General features: G+C 47.8%; 1 protein-coding gene across 1 annotated transcript in view; it reads left to right on the top strand.

Annotated features, from left to right (window-relative positions):
- Positions 1–20926, top strand: part of cntn5 (contactin 5) — an 89765-nt gene extending 68839 nt beyond the window's left edge. The window contains exons 17-22 of the mRNA XM_056610358.1: positions 14710–14944; positions 16111–16220; positions 17024–17213; positions 18178–18290; positions 18702–18870; positions 20814–20926. Coding sequence (XP_056466333.1) covers positions 14710–14944; positions 16111–16220; positions 17024–17213; positions 18178–18290; positions 18702–18870; positions 20814–20926 — 930 coding nt within the window. The remainder of the gene's footprint in view (positions 1–14709; positions 14945–16110; positions 16221–17023; positions 17214–18177; positions 18291–18701; positions 18871–20813) is intronic.
- Positions 20927–24147: the final 3221 nt, after the last annotated feature.

The raw sequence follows: 24147 nt of genomic DNA, 5'->3' as shown, positions 1-24147 counted from the left end.
AATTTATTCATGGTAATCTTTCACATTTTGTTAGGAGGCTTGTATCGGAGAAATAGAGTCCTGGCTTGTCTGACTGACTGACTTAACTGAGTATTAACGATGAGAGGATCCTGCGTGTAATGAATCCTTTCCTCGTCAGCCAGAATGAAGCGAAGCAGGAGCCGGGACCGACGCAGGCTGAGCGCTGCGTACGCCGCGAGGCGAACGACGTACTGCGGCGTGCTGCCTAAACAGCCCCCCCTAATCACGCACCCCAGCGGACGCTCGCTTGGCTGGGAGCAGGAACAGCGATCCAATCCGCACAAATCCTAGTTTGACCTCCCTTGGTGTGAGGGGGCTTGTCTTATGACGGGATATCATGGCAGCTGAGGGGGTCCAGTGTGTTTACGTATCAGACGGGACGTCCTGCGATCCTGTGCGTCCGTGTCATGTGATGATGACGTCGAGAGAACACTTTCATCGATAAATGCGGTTACTATGACTTAACTCGTTACGTTTTCCGTATTCTTTGGTGCGGTTTGAATGGCCGATGCTGAAGTCGTTCAGGATAAAACATATCTTAAAGAAACCCGCTATTAGAAACGGCTGTTATTGGAAGCCTTGTGGTCTCCCAGACCGGGGGCATGATACTGTAGAGGCTGTACGTCGCTTTGGATAAAAGCTTCTGAAAAATGACTCAAATACAAAGTAGTCTCCGGCCTTGCCTCAGTCCTTAATATCTCATTCACCCGTCAGCCATGGCAACAGACAGCTGTCTGCATTGTGGCCCGTGGGCCCACTCGGTCAGTGGGAAGCACTCTGTGGACTATGACAGATACAGATAGTTAAGTGTCCTGTATGAATTTAAAGTCGCAGGACAGAGGAGCCACAGTCCGCGAGCAACAGCTCTCGGCCGTGGTGTCAGGTGGGCTACTACGGCATTCAAGTCAGGTTTTAAATAACATTGTACGATAACCTCAATGCCTGAATGGCTCTGGAATAATACCATGAATTCTTGTCTAAACTTTCTTTCTTTCTTTCTTTCTTTCTTTTCTTAACCTTTGGATGAAACTCCCAAGCAAAACAAGCTCCCCCCCCCTCCCCCTCATCTTATCTCACAACCCAGCAATCTGAGCAATTCAAGCATTCTTTTCTTTCTTTAAGGCTGTGCTTCTGCATTAATTATTGATGCAAACCAAGGTCCCAGGCTCCGGCTAATGTTTACCTTTCAGTGTGAACATTATTACAATATACACACACCTTGCCTGTGTGTGTATCTCTAGGTGCTCCATGTGTGGATCTAAAGACGCAGGACTCTTTCCTCTAAACCTAAAGGAGGCCTAACCTCCCTCATTGCAGTGAGAGCGGGAATATCAGGGCCACCCTGCTCCCCAGAGCTCTGGCTAAAACGTCCTCCTCACTGCAGTCTTCCCCCCCCCCCAGGGGGACTGTACCTGTTGCCCCACCGCTCATAAATCCTGCAGGCGAATGCGACTTAATGGTCACGTCGAGGTGCCTACGTGCCATTCATTCGATTCTTTTTTTTTTGCTTTCAAATTATTTCTTTCCACCCGGCGACCCGGGAAAAAATCCTGCCAGAGGCGGTTCAGGTGATGAACCCCCGGCTGATGGACGGCCCTCGTCCTGACGGCTCTGCGAGCGTGAAGGCAACGCTCTGACGACTTTAAGGTCTGCGGACGACGGGGCGTCGCTTGCCGGTACGCCAGGCCTGCCTCACGCGGGAGACGTTGTGGGTCCGTCCGTCCGTCCCCCCCCCCCCCCCCACCCCCCACCGCCGCCTCTTAGATGATGTGAGGAGGGGAGTGGAGAGGGGGGGGTCTTGCGGTGATGTCATCCTATCCTCGCCATCATCAAAGCAGCACCTAATTAAAACGCAGATGGTCGGGATGAAGTTTCAAACGCGGGCGGAGTGGAGGTGGCGGGAGGAGGAGGAGGAGGAGCCGGGAGTGCGAGGCAGGCTCGGAGACGGAGGCTGAAGCGGTGGTTTGATGTTTTGAAAGGTAGGGGGGGAAGGATGGGATGCTTGGTTGGCTTAATGTTCAAACGGTAGGCCAGGGAGGATGTTATAGGTCTATGACATAGATAGAAATGTGTAATGGGTCTCAGAGTGTCTCAGGATGCTATACATAGATTGGCACGACGTTTAAAAGGCAGTATGGAAAGGGTGTGGTTTGACTGTCTAAGGATGTTACTGGTTTATTCGAACAGTAAGACATTTATAATATAGATAGGTTGGTTTAATGTTTAACACTAAAATAGAGATATGATAGACAGGTTGGTTTAATGCCACATTAAGATAGAGAGGATATAGATAGGTTGGTTTAATGTTCAACAGTCTAGAGATGATAAAGATAGGTTGGTTTAATGTTCAACAGTCTAGAGATGATATAGCTAGGTTGGTTTAATGTTGATTAGTCTAGAGATGATATAGATAGATAGATCGGTTTAATGTTGGAACAGTCTAGAGATGATATAGATAGATGGGTCGATTTAATTTTGGAACAGTCTAGAGACTATATAGATAGATAGGTTTGATATTTCTCAGTAGTCCAGGGTGAAGGGACCAACAGATGTGGCCCCACAATGCTGCTGTGTTAGCGTCCACAGAGGAGACATAACGCTGCTGTACAAGTGGCCCAAATCCCTTCTACTGTGGCTTTGGGATCGTTCCCCAACTGATGGCAACTTTCTGTCGTTTGACAGCTTCGTTTTATGGGGGAGACGCACGAGGGCGGCCATTAATGAAATCCATAAAGTTTCTGAATATCCCGGCTAAATCAAGGGCGTTTGTTTTCTATCTGCGTCCGCTTTAGAGCCAAATAAAGAGGGCTTAAGGCTGCTACACACTGGCCCAACCGTTTGGGGAGACTTTGACCCGTTCTGGAACAAATCTTTTCAGTGTGTTCCGCTGTGTTGGAAGCTTTTGGAACCGCGCCGACGGTGTCTGCTCCGATTCAACACGCAAAATATGAGAGCGTTGGGGTCTGAGGTTGAAAGCCTCTGATTGGTTGTAGCACACAACCAGCGAATCCGTGTTCAATCTTCGCAGTTTGTTTCAATGCAACGAGATGCTACGAAGTGGTCAGATGAAGGCAGTTGGCCGTTGGTTTGAGTCTGGTCTGTGTGCAACCATCAGCCTCCAGACAAATGGGGTGTTGATGGATGGAATACGAGTTGGGCTGGAATGTCTAGTGGTTATAGACAAGTAGGTCAGGGTCTCAGTCGAAAAGGTTCAGGGTTCGATCCCAGAGGTCTGCCTGAAGGCACCCTCGAGCAAGATGCCCTTATCCCTACCTGCTCATTGATGGATCTGAATTCCCTGTATCTTCCTTTGGGTAAATCAGAATGAATAACTGTCAAAAATAATCATATATATAATAATAAATCAATTATATTTTACATATTTTATGCATGAATGTCAAACCTTTTAAGTGAGATTAGCGTTGAACCTTGAAGGTTTGTGTCTTGCATTATACAGTTTTACACTAGCTGCACTGTTTTTTTTCTTTCTTGGAGACATGGGAAAAAAACACTGTTTTTTTACACACGGTAAAGCAGATGTTTTTTGTTAAGTTAACGAAAAGGGCACAGAGGGATGGCAGAATCACTGTCGTACCAGCTATAAAGGCATTGAGGTAGACAAAAAAGACAAAGCAGGGGGAAGGCATTAGGGTGTGTACTACAATGTACTATGTCTCAGACATGACTCCACGGCAACACAACTGGCTTTAACACAAAGTGAGCCAGCTTGCTTCTGTTATGTGAAACCTTCCCCAGTAAAAAAATGATATAGGAAAAAAGGCGAAACGTGAGTAAAGAATCTAAAGGTATAAATGTGCTAAAAGAATGAACTTTCTGAAGGAATGTACATCCGAAGGAATAACAATCTTACACAATTAACATTCTAAAGGAATAAACATTCTAAAGGAATAGGCAATCTAGAGCAGCCTTTCTCAAAGTGGGTGCCGCGGCACCCTGGGGTGCCCCGTGACTGTGTCAGGGGTGCCGCCAAAAAATTACGTATTCTGACATTTAATTAAAAAAATAATAATAATTAAAAAAAAAATCGGACATTTCATATATGACATATATATGAATATATTGAATACATAAATACATTCTTTCTTACATATGAATGGATTAATAAAATTGTAAAGTCATTTTAGTCAAACAAATATATAAAATTAACCATAAAAATCTGTCTCACGTAACGTGACGTCCCCACCGGTGTCAGTGTGACAGCGCAGCACACAGCACATTGTTTTATAATTTAACCGCGAAAATACATTTCACAAAGAGCAAGGAAGGAACAAGCATCATGGATCGTTTTTTAAAAAGAAAAGCCCCACAAGAACCAGACATGATTGACTGTGAAATGGAGCCTCAGCCTACTACTTCATGCGAGCCTTCGTCCACCAGCTCTGAGTCTGCACCAAGGTCGCAAAGGTAGATAATGCTAAAAAGAGAACATACAACGAAAACAAGCACTATAATGGAAAAACATTCCTGCTATCTCTGCACTTCATTTGAGTTCTCCTGGTCTCAATTTGTTGGGTTCTTGTATTGCCTGTGTTGCTGTATAGCTTGGGCGGTCCACCTCTTATGGTTTTATGGCATTTGTGTCTCTGATTTATTGTTTTGTGAAGCACTTTGTAAACCTGTGTTTTTAAAGGTGCTATAAAGTTGCTATGAAGTTGTTATTATTATTAATATTTACAGTTGTATTATGCTCTGTTCATTACTGTCCTGTCTAAATAAACAGGACATTTGCATTTACGTTTAGGCTATGCAGTGTCGTTTTTAATCATATTTTACACTGGGGTGCCTTGAGATTTTATGCACTTTTGAAAGGTGCCCTGGCTGAAAAAAGTTTGAGAAAGGCTGATCTAGAGGAATAAACATTATATTGGAATAACAGTCTTATGGAATAAAAAAAATGTATGCAATTAACATTCTAAAGAATAATCGTTTTATATTTACATTCAAGGAATAAATGGTCAAAATAAATTTACGTTCCAAAGGAAAGTAAATAAGTGGAATAAACCTAAAGATATAAACATGGGAAGAAACCTTCAAAATAATTGAAGGTTGAAATGAACCTTCTAAGGGAATCGACTTTAGAATTAAACTTCTAAAGGAATACACTTCAAAAAAAAAATCTTGAAATAAACCCTTAAGGAATAAACGTTGAAGGTATTTGTATTGATCTTACAGGATATGATTTGTAGTAGTGCAGGCAATATATGATTCAAAATGTTATTCGATGTACATTTTATTATATGATTTAATGTTATTTGATCGCATGTGGTGACATAACCACAAAAACGATTGTCTTTGAGCAAGCATGTGTGTGTGTTTGTGTGTGTGTGCATGCGTGCAAGCTTGTGTGGACGTGTGCGTCCAGCTACAGTGATCACCTGCGAACCACCAGTGTACCCCCAGCCCTTAACACAAACCAACACGTAAACATGTTCAACAGATTTGAAAAGGACTGTATGCTAATAATAGAATGGAGAAGCACGCGCTGTAATGTTAAGCTAATCTACGTGTCCTGTGCATGTGTGTTAAACTGTTTTTGTTTGTATTTATTTGGACGGATTTGTTAGACAAGTAAGAGAGACCAATGTGTGTGTGTGCGTGTGTGTATGCGTGTTCTGCACCCTATAGTTTCATATAGGTTATACTTTAGACAATGTGAACAGATGTAAACGGAAGTGTGCCCAAAGTACAACTATGAGTATGGGTGAGGGTGATAAGAATGAAGATGGATAAAGAACTGTAAAGAAGACAGAGGAACGTAGGCTGGCTATATAAACACTATGGAATGATTGCTTGGTTTTTATTATGGAATTGTTAACTACTTTTGAATGAGTGGCTCACTATTTTATATCTCAGTTATTTTAGAATATATGGTGTCAGACATTCTAGATATTCATATAAGGAAATTATATATAACATGAGTAAATTATATTAAAATTACATAGAAAGTAAAATATAGTATTGTTAACGGTCCTGTAGGTAAAACGTAAGTGCTATTATTTGAGTGTCATTTGTTAGAAGTGCCATTGCCATCCCTCAGCCATCAGTGAGTGAAGTGCTCCGTGAGAATATTTGTATCAAGTTGACCTCCCTATGAGCCAATTTAGATTTTGGACCGCCCCCGGCACATTGTGACAGACAGACAGCAGAGAGGCCCTGAATGATTTGGAATATCCGCCCGGCCTGTCAATCACATGCACCCAAACACAGTGTTATCATTGTCCAAACACAGACGCGTGAAATGCAACACTTTAATGTTTGAGAGGTAGGGAATGTTGCTCTGTTCATCTCTCTGTCCGTCTCTTTGAAACTCTCACATCTCGCCAACAGCAGCTCTAATATAACCGCTATATGTAATGTTATATAATACCAAGTTCGAATCATTTCTGGTGAAATTCTTCTGTTTTATGTGCAGAATGATAATCCTTCTCTTATCTGGATGGGCCTCTGCCATTAAACATTCATATCCATCAAATTACCCTTAGCACAATTTAACAAGATAGAAGTGGCGTTTTAAAAGAGTGATTTTGAGACAGGAGAGGGATTGTCACATGCTCCAATAATCCCCATGTCCAGTTCAGTGCTCTAATGCGACCAATAAAGTTTAAATTGACTGCATTTAAAAAGCTCTTCTTTAACCACCGTGGCGGTTCATTTCCTGACATTCTCTCACACACCCACGCAGACATACACTCTCACACACATGCTGACAACACACAGACATCCGCTCTCTCTCACAAACACACACTCTCACACAAAAATATACACGGACAGTCACACACACACACACACACACACACACACACACACACACACACACACACACACACACACACACACACACACACACACACAGTGTCAACTACAGTGTAACCAACTTTTCGGGAACAAACATTCACACAAGCGAACACACACTTGCTCGCTCTCCCACTCACTAACTCAAACAAATTTGAGATATAGTATTATTATTATTATTATTATTATTATTATTATTATTATTATTATTTTTATTATTATGTGTTGGATGAGAATAAGAAAAACTGATTATTGCGTTCTGTCCACTCTCACTAGTTAGTTGTGTTACGTGAACGAGAGTAGCTTGGCTGGGTAGTACGAATCTGAGAATCAAATGGAGAGATTTTTTGTTGCTGCTGATATCATTAATAGGATGTGTTTTTATTAAACAATTTTGAGATCACCATCGATCAGCATTGACTTCAGACACGTCTACGTTATATAAAGCGAGGAGCTAGAGAAAATGTTACACATTGCGACTAACAGACGATATTCCCCTCGCCCTGCTGGGCGGTCGATGTGGTTTGAGAGCCAAGAGCCTCGGTCCTATCTCTCACCGGCAGCACCCTGCTCAACGCCCTCAGGAACACTCGGCTATCAATTATTAAAATGTGATTCTTGATATGAAAGGTCACGGAAAACGAGCCCCAACCGGCCGGAAGAAGCTGGCGCTATTTAAACCAGTGGCTCCTCAGTTGTACTATTTGTGTCTGGACATATTAACACTGTTTCAACACGTTTGCTGCATATGCAGCACGTTTACCCGGTAATGCATGTCTTGCCTGGTATAATTTGTGTTTTATTAAGTGTTGATTAATCAATTGTCTCGTAGTGTCCTATTGACACTAACTAACCACTAACTAACCAGCCTAAACCTAACCTTAACCCAAAACCAACTTAAACCTAACCTACCCTGAACCAAACCTAGACCTAAATGTTACCTCAAACACACCCTGATCTTAACCGAGCCTAGGCCAAGGCATATCCTAAACCTGAAAGACCCTCAATTAGACCTTAACCGGTCTATTAAATCAGAACTCGGTTGAGATTGTGAGCGTGAGAGAGAGTTAGAGAGAGAGTTAGAGAGCGAGAGAGCGAGAGAGGGAGAGAGAGAGAGAGAGAGAGAGAGAATCTTTAAACCTTACCTGCTGTAGAATCCAATCCTGGAACTGCAATGCAATGCATGCCATGCCATGGATTTAAATTAGAAAGGCACCAGAAGCGAGATATTCAGGCTGTCAGAATCCAGCTGGTTTGTTGTTGTTCTTGCCTAGTGAAAACAAAGGCTGTCGAACTGAACAAGTTTTCTTTCTTGCATTTGCCAGGAACATTTATTAAAACATACTGCCATCGTCGAAAATGCAACTTATTGTCTGAGAAATGGTCACATACACGCAGGTCGACGGGTTCGACGACAGGTCGACCAAGTCACTTTAGGCTCTATGTAGAGCGATCGGCGGAAAAAAAAAAATCGGGTAAAAAAAACGCACACACACACAGGAGGGGTACATTGGACGCAAGACTCACGATAAAAAAAACAAAAACACAAAACACATCCGGCGACCGGATGTGTTTTGTGTTTTTGTTTTTTTTATCGTGAGTCTTGCGTCTTCTCGATGCTAATACAGCTAACGTGCTCACATGACACGAGACACCGGCAGCGTCGCCGTCGCTGTGCTGTCATTTCCAGTGGTTGGTGTTTTGAGCGGGAATTTAGCTCCACGGACGCAGCTGTTGACCCACTTCAATCTCCCCGGTAGAACAGGCCCGTCGGTCCCATCCCGTCCGTCTGTCTGTTGCCTTTTTGAGGACCGGCGCCACGGTGCCCACGCACAGACAACGGGCACGTGGCGGTGCGTGATCACAGCCTGTCAGCGGCTGTGTGGGCACGCTGCGCGGTGGATGGCGTCAAGGTATGAGGGTCTCAACTCCCACAAGTGGGAAACACACACAAAGCATTGGACGTCATGGTCGGGAGAGACTGTGAGAGAGAAAGAGAGAGAGAGAGAGAGAGAGAGAGAGAGAGAGAGAGAGAGAGAGAGAGAGAGAGAGAGAGAGAGAGAGAGAGAGAGAGAGAGAGAGAGAGAGAGAGAGAGAGAGAGAGAGAGAGAGAGAGAGAGAGAGCTGGAACTTTCCAGTCGGTCAAAGGGAAGAGGGCATGGCGGTAGTTTTGTGTGGGTGTGTGTGTGTGTGTGTGTTCTCTTATGATTTGCCTTGACTCTCTCAGTCTGGGGGGGCAGCTGGGGGGTGGGGGGAGGTCAAGCCCAGAGGAGAGGCCAGCTGTTTCATGCTACGGCGAGCATAGTGCTAAGTAGGGCTGCTTCCTTTTTAACCGAGTTACTTCCTCTGTGGATTTGGGGGCGTTGATACGTGTGTGTGTGTGTGTGTGTGTGTGTGTGTGTGTGTGTGTGTGTGTGTGTGTGTGTGTGTGTGTGTGTGTGTGTGTGTGTGTGTGTGTGTGTGTGTGTGTGTGTGGCGCGTATCGGCACTTTATGGGTTGAGGGAGGGGTCATTGAGAGGAGTAATTGAAATTACACTTTGGTTATTGGTAAAAAATAAAAATAGCACAATAGTTTACAAATGTTTCTTATTGGGAGCTAATTGTTCTGGAAGGTCTGTGGCTAGTGGGTATTGTTGTTGACTGACTGCTCCAGAGACGTGTCTTCAATTCCCAAATCATGTCCTGTTGGTTGTTGGTTGTGTGTTTGTTTGTTTTGAAACTGTGTGTGTGTGCGTGTGCGTGCGTGCGTGCGTGCGTGCGTGCGTGCGTGCGTGCGTGCGTGCGTGCGTGTGTGTGCCAGTATCACAGTCATGGTTCCTCTCTATCAAATGGTGAAGGGAGTGGGTGAGCCTGAGCTGATATTAGCCTTTATGTTTGCATGGATGTTAGCATGGACGCTGGTGTATTCACAGCTACGGGATGGTTAAAGACATAAGGGCAAGGACGGGCCCATATGTAGGGCGTGCACGCCTGTAGATACACAAGGCACTTCTGCATGGCTGCACTCTTGGCAACTGAGACGCGATTTGCCAGAAATGAAGTCCCTCTTGGTAGAACATAAAAGTAGTCCAATGTACCCCTCGTTCAGAGCCTACAGCTCAGGCAACAGGTGGCCGGTTCATTGGCTCGCGAATGTGTTTCACTTCAGCGTCTTCGAGAAGTAGATGCCGATCTGTTCATAACCACTGGGAACATGCTGACACAGCTTTAGAGGACGTCCTCCAACATCGCCACCACCACCACCACCACCCCCACCTGTGTGGCGCCCAGGACTGCCTCCAACTCTGCTAGGGATTAGGCAGCCCTTGGTTTATGCACCACCGCTTTGATGGGTGTAGATTAGCATTTTACAGAGCGTCGCTGATGCCCAAAACACATTCCTATTAAAATCCTTGATAATTTCTCCATGAATAGAATTGTCAACCAGGACCATGTGTAATATGAGGATGCAGATGCCACTGGGATCCTAACCGAACAATCAACGTTTTTGTTTTTTTCATATTATTGATGGCTGATGCTACTCTGAAAAACACACTATTATCTTGTGTAGAATCATGAGCTTACACTGCAGTGTAAACCGTTAGAATGTGTTCACAGCTCACGTTTCCCAATCTATGTAATCAAAAATACATGAATAAAAAGACAGGGCGGTATTCAACGTTTTAAAGCGCATCTATAATATATAATATCAGTCTTACATCAGACATTGCATATATATATTGCGACTGTCCGAAGAGGATTCATAAGAAATCTTAAACCAGTAAATGTAAAACTTTTCTGTATTTAATGTGAAATAAACACTTATGTTCCTCCCACTGCATGCACTAGCTGTGTTGACCTCTCTACTACTTTGCTCTTTCTTTACTTTGCTGGTCAGTACTCTTGACAAAAACCGGTCGGAGCAACAAACAAATTATGATACACACAAACGTGTATACTTATAAAACCATTCCAGGTTGTCATTTACCCATTTGTCTCCGGGCCGTGAAATCTGTATTTAACTGTGTTGTGAGTGGTATTAAAAAGGTGCCGATAAGCCAGATGGACCAGATGACACATGATTATTGCGATATAAAATATTTGCCGGCTTACCTAAAAGAAGATGGTACCAATGTTGAACGGGAGAACTGAATGCGCCCACACATTAATCTGAAGGGAAGTTCCAAGGATTTCTATTTTATATTAACAAATAGAGTCGACCTGCTGCCAACTTTAAATTAATGTCTGCTAAAGTGCGCCACATTGTACAGAAGACCTCTGAACACTCATGTCGCCCACTTTTTGTTCAAATCCTCTTTTCTAAACATCTACAATAAACAACATCACGACAAAGTCATCCTGCAGAGAGCAGCGTCTTCCATGACACGAGCTCAGCCAATGAGGCCCCATCGCTTCCACCCCCTCCGTGATTACCCCATCAGCCAGTTGGACGGTTTTCGCAGCTGGACACGCGTGACACGACCGGACTCTGGCGTGCGGCCCGCCCGGGTTCATCCAGTTTGGCCCGCGTCGCATTCCCCCCCCCCCCACTTCCCATTTCATCTCCGACCGCGCTTCTTCGCGCTCCAGCTGAGGCGCCCGTGGAGATAAATCAGCGCTCTGTCGCCGGCGATCAATGGACATGAATATTGAAGGAGACGGAGCGGGAATGTTCCTCCTTCTCCCGGCGGCCCGGGTCTTGGGCAGCAGGCGAGGCATTCTCTCCGCCTGTCCAGTCATCCGTAGGGGCGGTCGTCAGAGTCCCCCTGCGGCCGTGAAGGGGTAGCTGGGTTATTAGGCGGCATGAATGACTAAATAGGCTCCCCCACATGGTTCAACCATCTCGTTAGGGAGGGAGACGCGGGGGGGGATGGGGGCGGCAGTAGAGACAGACATTAGTGATGCCCCCCTGGTCGCACTCACTACGGCCGCCAGGCCCACACACTACAGTCCAGGACCATTATGGTATCACATTATGGTATGTCTCTCCCTCTCTGCCTCCCAGAACAATTGCCTCTCTCGCTCTTCCCGCTCTCATTCTCGCTCTCTCTCACACTCTCTTGCTCTTTTTCCTCACCATCTCTTCGATTCTCTCTCCCCCATTCAGTATAATTACCCCCTAGTTATACTATCTCTATATGTCTGTCACTCACCCTCAATTCCCTCCCCCTTGCTCTCTCTCTCTGTCTCTCTCTCTCACTCACTTTTTGTGTGTGTGTGTGTGTGTGTGTCTCTCTCTCGCAATTATAGGTATTTCTCTCACTCACTCTGACTCGGCCCTCTCTCTCTCTCTCTCTCTCTCTCTCTCTCTCTCTCTCTCTCTCTCTCTCTCTCTCTCTCTCTCTCTCTCTCTCTCTCTCTCTCTCTCTCTGTCTCTCTCTCTCTCTCCTCAGTGGTCTTAAATGGTTTGCTAATATGAGCATGCTAATGATGCCTATGGTAATACAGGGCGGATTCTGCAGACTCTGGGACTTTAATTATGCAGCAACTTTTTGTCTTTCGATCGTCTCCCTTGTTTAACTGATCCCCAGTTTATTGTCAAACCGAGTCGCTTAATGTCACAGCGGGTATAGCGGGCGCGTGCGGCCACATCACCTTTTCTCGTTACATCCTTCACATTCACCCACGCGCCTCGGACTGACTCAAATGCCGACGGCGCTGCCACCTCTTCTCAGAGACCAGCTGGAGTCAGAGAGGTTAGGTGTTGGGCAAACACATGGAAACGTATAGCCTGGGGCAGCATAGGGGCCCAGAGCTGCTGAACAACGCGTTGTTCCTCCTGAATCCCTGGCTTCCATCCCTGATGACCTTGCTTGTATCCGTAGTGGTTTACATTTACATTGAGTCATTGAGTTGAGCACAAACACACTTAAAGCCAGAGCGACTAAGAAGCAAGGCTAAGAACAAAGAAAGCATAGCCACTTAAAGTTGGAGGAGCTACAAAGCAAAATTGCAGCGCAACCACGCTTTTTTCAACCGGACACAGATTGCAGAGAAGCTTTGTGTCTGAGGTGGATTCTTATTAGTACAAAAGGTTCCATTCAACCAGAACATTGCTATCTACACCCAGAGATGAAACTAAGTGTTAAAGTGCTTTCTGAATGCAACGCTGAAGCTTAGTTGACACAAATCAACAGTTTTGCGTCACACTTTTGTATTGCGTTACACCGTGTCACACTGTGTGTGTGTGTGTGTGTGTGTGTGTGTGTGTGTGTGTGTGTGTGTGTGTGTGTGTGTGTGTGTGTGTGTGTGTGTGTGTGTGTGTGTGTGTGGGTGTGTGGTACCCGTGATGGAGAGCTCTTCTCCATGGCAGGGGGCTCCTGTAATCTGTTTCCTCCGGTGTTTCCTGGCGGTGAGCAGTGATTAATTGATAAACTAATGATCGTTTTCGTGGACGCCGTGTTTTGTGTGAAAGCCCGGCCAGCTCGGGTAATGCGCCTGATGGGCCCTAATTCATTCCGCCGATCGCTCTCATAAACCGAGCCGTCACGGTGATTGGTCATTGTTGAACGAAACGTGAGGATCCCCTCCACAGACCATCCGACGGGGCTGAGCCTTCCCCCGTTCTGGGGATGTCTTCGGGGGGGCGGGGGGGGGGCGGAGGACGGTTCTACTTTTGAACAGACAGAACACACACGGGAACCGATACACTGCAGCAGCGGCGCCCACTCGCTGCCAAAATTAGTAGCGGCAGGTGGTTGTGATTGATCACATTTAGTGGAAGATGTAATTCCTGCAGCCCATCGTTTAATTGGAGCCCATCTCCTTAATAAATTGCATTTGATTTGATTAAGAGTACAGCAGGTGCGGGGGGACCCCAATCCCGGTGTCGCCGCTCCCTAGCAACACCTACATCCTCCTGCCGGCGTCCCTGCCAGCCAACCACACGCCCCCCACTCCGCAACCCCTCTCCAGCCAAGTCAAACGTGTCCCCTTAAAACCCGTCCCCGCGAAACAGGCTGTGGCGTGCGACCGGGCGCCAGATCAGATTTGTTTCCATTAGCGGAGGATCCACCGTGTCGTGATTAACTTTGGCGGACAGCGACCGTCACCAGGAAAGAAGGATTAAATAAATGACAAGCCCCGCCTCCAGGGCAGAACGTAGCACCACAATTACTCCTTTGTTTCGTGTTGTTTCCCCCGCTCGTATTATAATGTGGTATTTTAACATTCCAAAATGGCGGGCCATTGTCTCGCGGTGTGACAACCCCATTACATGGTGGCAGTGTGGCGGCACCTCGTCCATCTGTCCGGGCTCATTCACACGCCGGGGTCCGTCCCCACGGTGATCCCAATTTTAAGTCTTGTTTGTGGTCACTGATCCCAATTAACGGAAGCGCTCATGCCTGCCGTTGGAAAAAAACGTGTGGCATTTACAAGTCATTTTAAACAGAACCCATTTCCCCCCGTTGCTCTGGAAGCCTTCCAGGGGAACGGAGGTGTCTCTCTGCGGCTCTCTCGATTAAATACAAACATTGAAGACATTATTGTATCTTCATTAAGAACATTTTCCTTTTAGGTTTGGTAACACTTTTCTGAAATATTACCTGACTTATTGACTCACTTGGCTTGCTCACTCTCTAATACGACACTGGAGACACGGCTACGTTAGCAGATGAGAGGAAGGGGTGACCGATGGTTTGATCTGACATGGTACATGCCATGCAGGAAGACATATGACGTACACTATTTATGGTAAAGAAAATAGCCCCGTAGATAGTGGCTTTCAGTGGAAGTAAGGCAGTTTTAAACGTCCTTGTTTTGTCTCTGTCTCCTCCCTCTCCTCTGTCTCCTCCTCTGTCTCCATCTCCTCCTCCTTTGTCTCCTCCTCCCTCGCCTCCTGTCCGCCTCCTTCTCCTCCTTTGTCTCCTCCTCCCCCGTCTCCCCCCCTCCAGCCGGTGTCAGAGGAGTTCCAGAACGGCGAGGGCTTCGGCTACATCGTGGCGTTCCGCGCCAACGGCACACGCGGCTGGAAGGAGAAGATGGTGACCTCGGCCGACTCCACCACGTACAAGTACCGCGACGAGACCTTCCCGCCGCTCACGCCCTTCGAGGTCAAGGTCGGCGTCTACAACAACAAGGGGGACGGGCCCTTCAGCGCCGTGGTCACCGTGTACTCGGCCGAGGGCGGTGAGTTCAGCGACACCACCCCGGAGAGGGCGCTTGGTCCTCTCCTTTAAGGGTGACATATTATACCACCAGGTGTGAGTGTGATTAGCCGTTAGCAGCAGTTTGGAAAATCGGCCTCTTCTGACGTCCCAAGTGGGCGTGGTCACCTGGATGTATGACGGATAGATGAGTAACGTTTGCTACAGTCCACTGGGTACGCTGGTGGGCTGATCTATCCAGAACACATCTAGGCGGCCGCGCCCACTTGTGAGGCGGATTTTCAAATCGGCTTGTAACGAACGGCTAATCACGCTCCCGCCTGGTGGTATAATATGTCACCTTTTAAGGACAGCTAGGGGGCGATGTTTTAGGAACCGTTAACTTATCACCCTTTTAATCACGATTTCCTCATTTTAAAACGGTTGCTAAAATTGGTTACTTCAGACTACCTGGTAAGATTGAAGGAAAAGAAACAGCGATAATTGATTGGAAACAAATCATCTTTTGTTCCGCCAAGCAATTCGATTGCTCAAGAAGGCAAAATAGTTGCCAAGCAACACAGGCTAGCATGTAGGGGGTACATAAGTACTACAAATGAATTGTCATGCAGTCACAGGTGCAATGTATTTAACTGCTGCGGAGAGAAAATGCATGTTAACAATCCTGCCCTGCCCCAGCACAGCTGGAGTTGGTTTCTGGGCGAATCCAAAAAATCTGATTAAGCATTGCAAACCATCCATTTTATAATCAGGGTTTGGCCCTAACATCCGCACTCCTGCACTTTGTGGCAACGCTACAGGGACCAGGCTGGCAGCATGGCTGCTCATTGCCGCTCATTCCACTCCAAAAACATGAAAAATAAAGTGTCGATTTTTATTTTTTAATGTAATCATTTTTTTAACCCTTTTATATAATTACCTATGTTCAGTGTAGCCTATAACTTAATAAACAATTGGTTTGATTTGATAGAATGCCTTTATGGCGTCGGATCGCTGTGATGCTACAGCTATGCTACATGCTACATGCTAACGTCCCGCAGCTACATGCTAACATCCCCCAGCTCAGAATTGGTAAAATCCACTTGTACCTCTTGCTCTCTACTATTTTACTACTTAATGAGATTAGCCGCACACCGCGCGTACCTCCACTGCCACCGGTCTGAAGCCGTGCTGTGTTGTGTTGTCCAGAGCCCAGGGAGGCCCCCTCGGACGTCAAGGCGTCCGGAATATCTGCCTCCGAGGTCAGGGTCACGTGGAGACCCCCCATCCCCGGTCCTGGAAGACCCGAGCGCTACGAGGTCTGTGTGATGTGCCACCACCGCGAGACACACTCACGCACAGCCTCCTCTGTGTCACATGTTTGACTGTGCACTTAACCTCTTAGTTATTAATGGTTTGCAACCCTTTTCTGGAGCTGTGATCCCATTTGTAGTTCAACTCAACATTTTTGTGATGTCAACTTATGCTATTTTTGTGCATCTGCTTCACAAAATAAATTGGTCATCTACACGCACGGGCAATATCTGCTAGTAATATCAATGAATGTATGCACGTTGCACCAATACTTGGTGATAAGTACTTTGCCCATGAAAACAAATCATTAGGGGTTCTTTTCGTATACGAGACCTACGGTACAATATTTGTTTTATCATACCTGCACCATCAAATATGCTTAAGAAACTCCCTTCAGCTTGACATGGGTTTGACTTCGACCTTAACAGACTTTCACTACCTATCCTAGCGCCTCTTTGTCCTCTCAGTTGAGACTATAGCAGACCTTTTGTCCCTATCCTAGCGCCTTCTGTCATCTCGGGTGAGACTGTAGCAATCCTATTGTGCCTATCCTTGCGTTTCTCTGTGTATTCTCAGGTGAGACTGGAGCAAAACCTTACCCCCTATCCTAGCCCCTCTCTGTGTATTCTCAGATTAGACTGTAGCAGACCTTTAGTTCAGATCCCCGTGCCTCTCTCTGTGCTCTGGAGTGAGACTGTTGCAACCCTTTAGTCCCCAACCCAGCGCCACGGTCTGTGTGTTCTCAGGTGAGACAGCGCCAACGCTTTACGCCCTGTCCCAGCCCTTCTCTCTCGCTCTGCGTTCTCAGGTGAGCTTCTGGAAGGACGTGGAGCAGCAGGAGCAGTCCGGATCAAAGCGTCAGACTGTGAGGAACGAGACCTCGGTGGTCCTGAGCGGTCTGGACGGGAACAGTCTGTACCACGTAACGGTGAGGGGCTTCAACACCATAGGGCAGGGTCCGCCCTCCGCTGCCACCACCGCAAGGACCCGCAAGACCCGTGAGTACACCGCCCCGTCAGACTCATTCGTTCTTGTTAGACACTCCCTCAAAGTCAATTATTTTCAAGGCATTTTCTCATACCTTGATGGACAGGACAGTGGAGACCGACAGGAAACAGAGAGTGAGAGGGAACGACATGTAGCATAGAGAACAGCAGGTGGGAATTGAACCTGGATCACAGCAAGGCGTATGGCCCACGCGGTGAGCACGTTAGTAGTTTGCCGATATCCAAGGCAAAGTTCTCGGTTGAATGGAGCTGAATGTTATGGGAAGACACACAGACACGATTCACCAAGCATCGTCAGAGATGCAATGCAGTGGACATGCTGTCATGGGGAAACCTTCATTTGTAAGCACGAACATTAAAGATTTAGGTGTGATATTCATCAAACAAAGGTAAAGGGAAGTGACCTTCATGGAGGTCAGTATAAGGCTGGAGAGGCAACATTTATTTGCATTTGACATTCAATTAACTTGTCACCATACACACACAAACTTGTCACCATACCAATATTAATATCAGGACCCATTTTCCCATGACACAACCCCACCCCAAGACAACCCAGAGGCTATTAATATGTATCCGTACATATGGAGTCTAGTGGGGTGTGCTTGTTAAGGTTTGCTCCACATCTGCCTGAGTAGCTGAGACATTGACCCAGTTGCTTAAGAAGCCGTCTCTCTGGATGCCTCCGCGGTAAGTAACCGCAGCCCTCTCTCCGAGATCGCGTTACCACGGGGGGAAAACACTGGGAATAAATCACATTCTCCACTGACGCCTCTGCCCTAAAAAGGTGTCATGGTGTGGAAGTGATGTGTCAGAGATGTGCTAGATGCCACAGAGCATGCTGTTGTGTGATTGGTTTATTTTCGGTGGGTCTTTGAGCCTTTTTGTATCGGGACTAGACGGCCTGTCAGAACTGTCGTGGATTTGTCTGTGTCCCCCCCCCCCCCCCCCAAAGCTCCGGAGCAGCCCCCCATGAACTTGAGGTGGATCCAGGAAGGCAACAACGTGTCCCTGTCTTGGGACCCGGTCCGGGCCCAAGACAACGAGTCTGATGTCGTGGGTTACATGGTAAAGATCTGCCATCATTTCTCAATTTAGATTTTTTTACATCCGATTTATATCTGTTAACAGATTAGATTGGATTACAGATTAGGTTAGAGTTCAGATTAGTTAAAAGTAATGATTTGATTTCACATTAGTTTTGATTACATATATGACATATCCGATTAGGTCAGATTGCAGATCCGATTAGGTTACATTAAAGCTAGGTTAGAATACAAGTCGGATGAGGTTATATTACATCAGATTCGTTAAGATTACATTAAGGGACATCACAGTAGGTTGGAACACGCATACAGTTAGATTACAGATACAGTTAGATAACCTTCCAGGTTATGTTAGATTACAGATTAGGAACGATTAGGGATTCCATCGGCAATGAGGTTGGACTAAACGCGTTCCTCCGCGCTTCCCCTGCAGGTGTTCCTGCGCCAGGAGGGACGAGGACACAACCAGGTGACCCGGACCATCAACCCCTCAACAGTGCTCTCTCTGCCCGAGGGGGGCACCTACATCATGGAGGTCCGGGCGCTGAGTGACGGAGGCGAGGGGGCGGTCAGCACCCAGGTCCGGGTCGTGACCTCCTCCGGTGGGTGAATGCTGCTTCACCAAAGTGGTCGCAAACGCTTTGGACCGGCGACCCGTGTATTAGGCCTCCGCCTTCATCCTGACATGTAATACCACCAGGTGTGAGTGTGAATAGCCGTTAGAAGCCGTTTTGAGAAGCTGCCTCTTCTGACATCACAAGATGGCGTGTCAACCTAGATGTGGGACGGATACATGAGCAACGTTTGCTACAGTCCACTGGGCAGGCTGGGGGTCTGATCTATCTAGCACACATCTAGGTGGACATGCCCCCTTGTGATGTCAGAAGAGGCAGATTTTCAAAATGGCTTGTAACGGCGAATCCCACTCACACTCACACCTAATATTTCACCCTTAACCGGAAATAGTAGCAGCGGACTTTAATAGCAGTTATTGCAAGAATGCTCCATCACCATCAGGTGGGGTCACGACCCCGAGTTGGGTTGTGAAATGAGGTTGGTTTATCCTCCGCCCCCTCCCCGCTTGAGGTCCATTACTATGCAGATACTGTTGCTACACCGATAGCACTCGTAATTGAGACGCCCCAGCTGGAGAGAAAGCCGAGTTTTCTTTGGCTAATACAGTTTTAATTACCTCCCTTACACGGCTACCTTCGCCGGCACAGCCAATTAACTTACAGGAAACAAGGCGCTGGGTTTATAGGCCATCTCAATACAAGACTCCGCCTGGGCAAGGAGGGAAAATAATAAAGGTTTACGTTTACTTGAATTAATGAAACATTATCCACATGGACTGCGGTATTAGCAAGCCTTTTCCTTTATTTATGGGTGGCAAATTGCCCCTATTTCCAGAGGATAGTCTTAAAAACTTGGGAAAAGTCTTCAATCTGTTTTGAAAATTCAACAACCCTGACTGTGTTATGTGATACCCAGAATTCCCCACCTGGGATCAATGAAGCATTATCTTATCTAATCTTATGAAATGGGGTGCTGAATCTACAATGCATTTAACTACTTATCATTCTAAACGTTTGTCCTGGAGAGCTACCCTTCATTATCATGTTTTCATGACTGCAATCGCCCCCAAAACGATTGAAGCTCCGGGAACCAAGAAATACCAGGAACAAATACTAACAATAAACTTTGGTGCAGTCAAAACGAGTAAAGTTTACAGCCCCCGCCCCTCAGTTTTGCTGTGTCTAGCAGATTCCCTCCTCGGGTTCAATCGGTCGCCTTTGGGCTAATTTAAAGGGTAGAGTATGTGTGTGAAACCCTGGGCGTGTGGCCCGCCATCCTCACTCCCACAAACGCCTTATTATGCCCCAGCAGATGTTTAGCAGAAAAAGGGTGACAGTGAAATTAATCATAGGGATGAGATTCTGCTGACCAAAGAGAGCGGACGGGTTCAGGATTGGGTACTGCAGTTCTTTTTTCCGAAACCGGTGGAAGTTCCCCTCGAGCATCTGTTTGCCGACCGCTTTCTGAAACGTAGGAAGAGTCGGAAAAAGGGAAACACGTACAGGACTCATCCATTCACCCGGCAAAGCTGAATGGATACGGATATAGGGCAGGTCAGGAGCGGCGTAGTCTAGTGTTGAGGGGGGTAGATGCCCCCGGCGAAATGTTATTGGTTCGAACCCCAATGTCTGAAGTCTTGTTTTGTTGTCCTTGAAGCGATGCAACGTTCCAATGTCCTTACCTGCTGCTTAAATCAATGTATCTTAAAAAAAAAATCGCTGCAAGCTACTTTGGATAAAAGCATCTGAATAAATCGGAATAAGTCAAATATAATAATAACTTCAAGTTCAAGCTTATTTATCCCATACAAAAGTAAAACTAGCTGTGTAAAAGACCAGGCAAAAGGGCTGGCGTACTTTGCCTCCTCAATCCACTGTGCTCAAGAAATCGACCCTCCCTTCGTCTCCTGTAAGCGATTAATTAAAGGATCGATGATTGAACTAATGATGATGATGTCCTCCTCCGTCAGGTGTGAGAGCCAAGAGCTCCCAGGGCTCGGTGCATCGCCCCGCCAGCAGCCCCGTATGGACCTCCATCCTCCTGCTACTGCTCCTCCTCCCGGTGCCTTTCTCTTCCTGGTGAGGAACCCCCCCCCCCCCCCCCCCCTCCCCCCCGACCCTCTCCACCAGCCCCCCCCCCCCCACCCCGCTAGTGCCACCTCCCCCTGGGGGGCCTCCAGTCGACCGCCGGCTCCCTCGTCCCCCACCTCCGACCGACTGCTTGCTCCAGCCTTACCCCTCCACCACCACCACCACCACCACCAAGACCCCCCTCTGATACCCAAACTGGGACCCCAACGCAGGCACCAACCGAGGGGGGGGGAGTCTGACATTCCTCTCCCGACTCCCCCTCCGTGCCACCGCTCCGCAGACCCTCTGACTCGGCGGCGCTCTTTCCACTGTCACTGTATTGTTGTGTACCGTAGCGTACGTCGCGTGGAAAGGTTCAGCTGCCGGTCGTACTTTTTTCCGACATTAAGCCTTTTTTTTTTAAGTCCCGCCCAGACTGACACCTCATCCCCCCCCAACCCTCCAGTCGCCCACATCAACCACCAAGCCCACCCTCCCCTACAGGCTCTCTGCGGGGGGGATCGGGGGGGGACCTAGAGGGGTGCCAGGGGGTGCCCCCCACACAGATGCCGAACGTCTCCCGGAACTCTGTGGGGGCTGCGGCGACGACACGGGGGGCAGCGGCATCGTTCCCCCCTGTGTGTCTTGACGGGCGGTGCGGTGGCAGTGACTACGTAGAGATAAGTGCATTGTTTTTTCTTATTCAAACATCCCAAGACGAGACGGAAGTAGACAAAGACAAAGAAGAAGAAGAAGAAGAACGCAAAATTAAAAAAAAAAGGACCTTTTCTATGGCTCAGAGATTCTTGCTATTTCCAGCGTTGCTTTTTTGTACATTGTGTTACCTTTTAGAGACGCTAAAAAGCAGCCCAGTGGTGTGTGTCAGATACAGTACAAAGTCAAAGTTTCAGTTGTTTTGGGGTAGTGAAAGCCTGCCGGGTGATTTACTGGCTGTTGGTTTAGCGGCCGTAGGGGGGGGCGGGCGGGCGTGTCCGCCTCTAGGGCCGAAGCGTATCGTTAGACAGGTTAGGACTGAGACTCTGTACACGGTGGTGGTGGTGGTGTCAGTACTAATAAATGTGATGTATATTTTTAAGCCGTTTCGCTTTCTTAATTGCGCTGGAACTCCGACGAGATGGTAAATTCTGGGACCGAAACCCATGATGCATTTCACTCCCCCCTGGAATGAGCACATCCATCAGAATGAAGGCCCGGTCAGCTTGATTTAAAATCAGTCGCTCAGACACCCATCCAGGCACTTCCTCCTCATGACCAGTGTGTGTGTCCAGCGTGTGTGTGTGTGTGGGTGTGTGTGGGTGTGTGTGTGTGTTTGTGTGTGTTTGTGTGTGTGTGTATGTGGTGTGTGGGGGTGTGTGTGTTTGTGTGTGTGTGTGTGTGTGTGTGTGTGTGTGTATGTGGTGTGTGGGTGTGTGTGTGTGTGTGTGTGTGGTGTGTGTGTGTGTGTGTGTGTGTGTGTGTGTGTGTGTGTGTGTGTGTGTGTGTGTGTGTGTGTGTGTGTGTGTGTGTGTGTGTGTGTGTGTGTGTGTGTGTGTGTGTGTGTGTGTGTGTGGCGCTGGGCAGGCTGTGAGGGGAGATTGGATTCTCTACCTGTGACACCCGAGCCAATAAAACTCAACGATAAGAGAGGCAGCGGAAGGAGTATTGCCCTGGCTCTCTCGCTCACACTCTCTCTCTCTATCTCACTCCCCTTTTCCTTCCTTAGTCTCCACACCTCTGCTTCTTTCATGCTGTCTCTCTTTTTGTCCTCTATCTCTTCCTTCCAGACGCTCTCCCCTTTATCTCCATTTTACTACCTCAATCTCTATTTACACCCTCTGTCCTCTTTAACACCCTCCTGTCTCTCACTCTTTTTCTTTAGTCTCTGTGCCCGGCCTCCCAAACTCTCTCTCTCTCTCTCTCTCTCTCTCTCTCTCTCTCTCTCTCTCTCTCTCTCTCTCTCTCCTCTGTCTGTCTGTCTGTCTGTCTGTCTGTCTGTCTGTCTCTTCTGTCTGTCTGTCTGTCTGTCTGTCTGTCTGTCTGTCTGTCTGTCTGTCTGTCTGTCTGTCTGTCTGTCTGTCTGTCTGTCTGTCTGTCTGTCTGTCTGTCTGTCTGTCTGTCTGTCTGTCTGTCTGTCTGTCTGTCTGTCTGTCTCTCTGTCTGTCTCTCTCTCTCTCTCTCTCTCTCTCTCTCTCTCTCTCTCTCTCTCTCTCTCTCTCTCTCTCTCTCTCTCTCTCTCTCTCTCTCTCTCTCTCTCTCTCTCCCTCTCCCTCTCGCTCTCTTTATGTCTGTCTGTCTGTCTCTCTCTCTCTATGTCATCTCTATATGAAGCTGAACAGACAGGAATCACACTGCGTTCGCCTGGCGGTTTACTTCCTGTAAAGGAGACGACAGTCCACGGCCAAGAGGAGCTGGGGCCCAGACTCTAGGTCTCCCTGGACTCTAGGTCTCCCTGGACTCTAGGTCTCCCTGGACCCATGCGTTGTGAGTTCCAGACCCCCCCCCCGCCCCCCCCCCGCTCCGGATGTTTTCATCCCTTTCCTTTCATTACCCAACACCTCTCCCCTCCTCTCCTCACCCCTCTACTCACCCCGCATGCTCTCTCCTCACCCCTCTCCTCACCCTTTCTCACTCCTCTCCTCTTCCTCTCCTCACCCTCTCTCCCTCCCCTCTCTCCTCCCCCCTCTCCCTCGCCTCACCCCTCCCCTCTCCCCATCCCTCTCCTTACCCCTCTACTCACCCCACACCCACTCTATACACCCCTCTCCTCACCCTTTCTCACTCCTCACTCTCTCCCCTCCCCTCGCCCCTCTCCTCACCCTCTCTCCACCCCCTCTCCTCTCCCTCTCCTCACCCCTCTCCCTCCCCTCTCCCCTCTCCTCACCCTCTATCCACCCCCTCTCCTCTCCCTCTCCTCACCCCTCTCCCTCCCCTCGCCCCTCTCCTCACCCTCTCTCCACCCCCTCTCCTCTCCCTCCCCTCACGCTCTTCTCACCCTTTCTCACTCCTCTCCCTCTCCTCACCCTTTCTCACTCCTCTTTCCCTCCTCCCCCCTCTCCCTCCCCTCACCGCTCTCCTCAGCCTTTCTCACTCCTCTCTCTCTCTCCTCCCCCCTCTTCCTCTCCTCACCCCTCTTCCTCTCCTCACTCCTCTCTCTCTCTCCTCACCCCTCTTCCTCTCCTCACCCCTCTATCCTCTCCAGATCTCTCTGCTGACGGCTGAGAGTGCTCGGTCTCC

Source organism: Gadus chalcogrammus, chromosome 16 (assembly GCF_026213295.1).
Source record: "Gadus chalcogrammus isolate NIFS_2021 chromosome 16, NIFS_Gcha_1.0, whole genome shotgun sequence".
NCBI classification, from domain to species: Eukaryota; Metazoa; Chordata; class Actinopteri; order Gadiformes; family Gadidae; genus Gadus; species Gadus chalcogrammus.
Note: the sequence above shows the minus strand (reverse complement) of the source record. Positions and strands in the feature narration are given on the sequence as shown.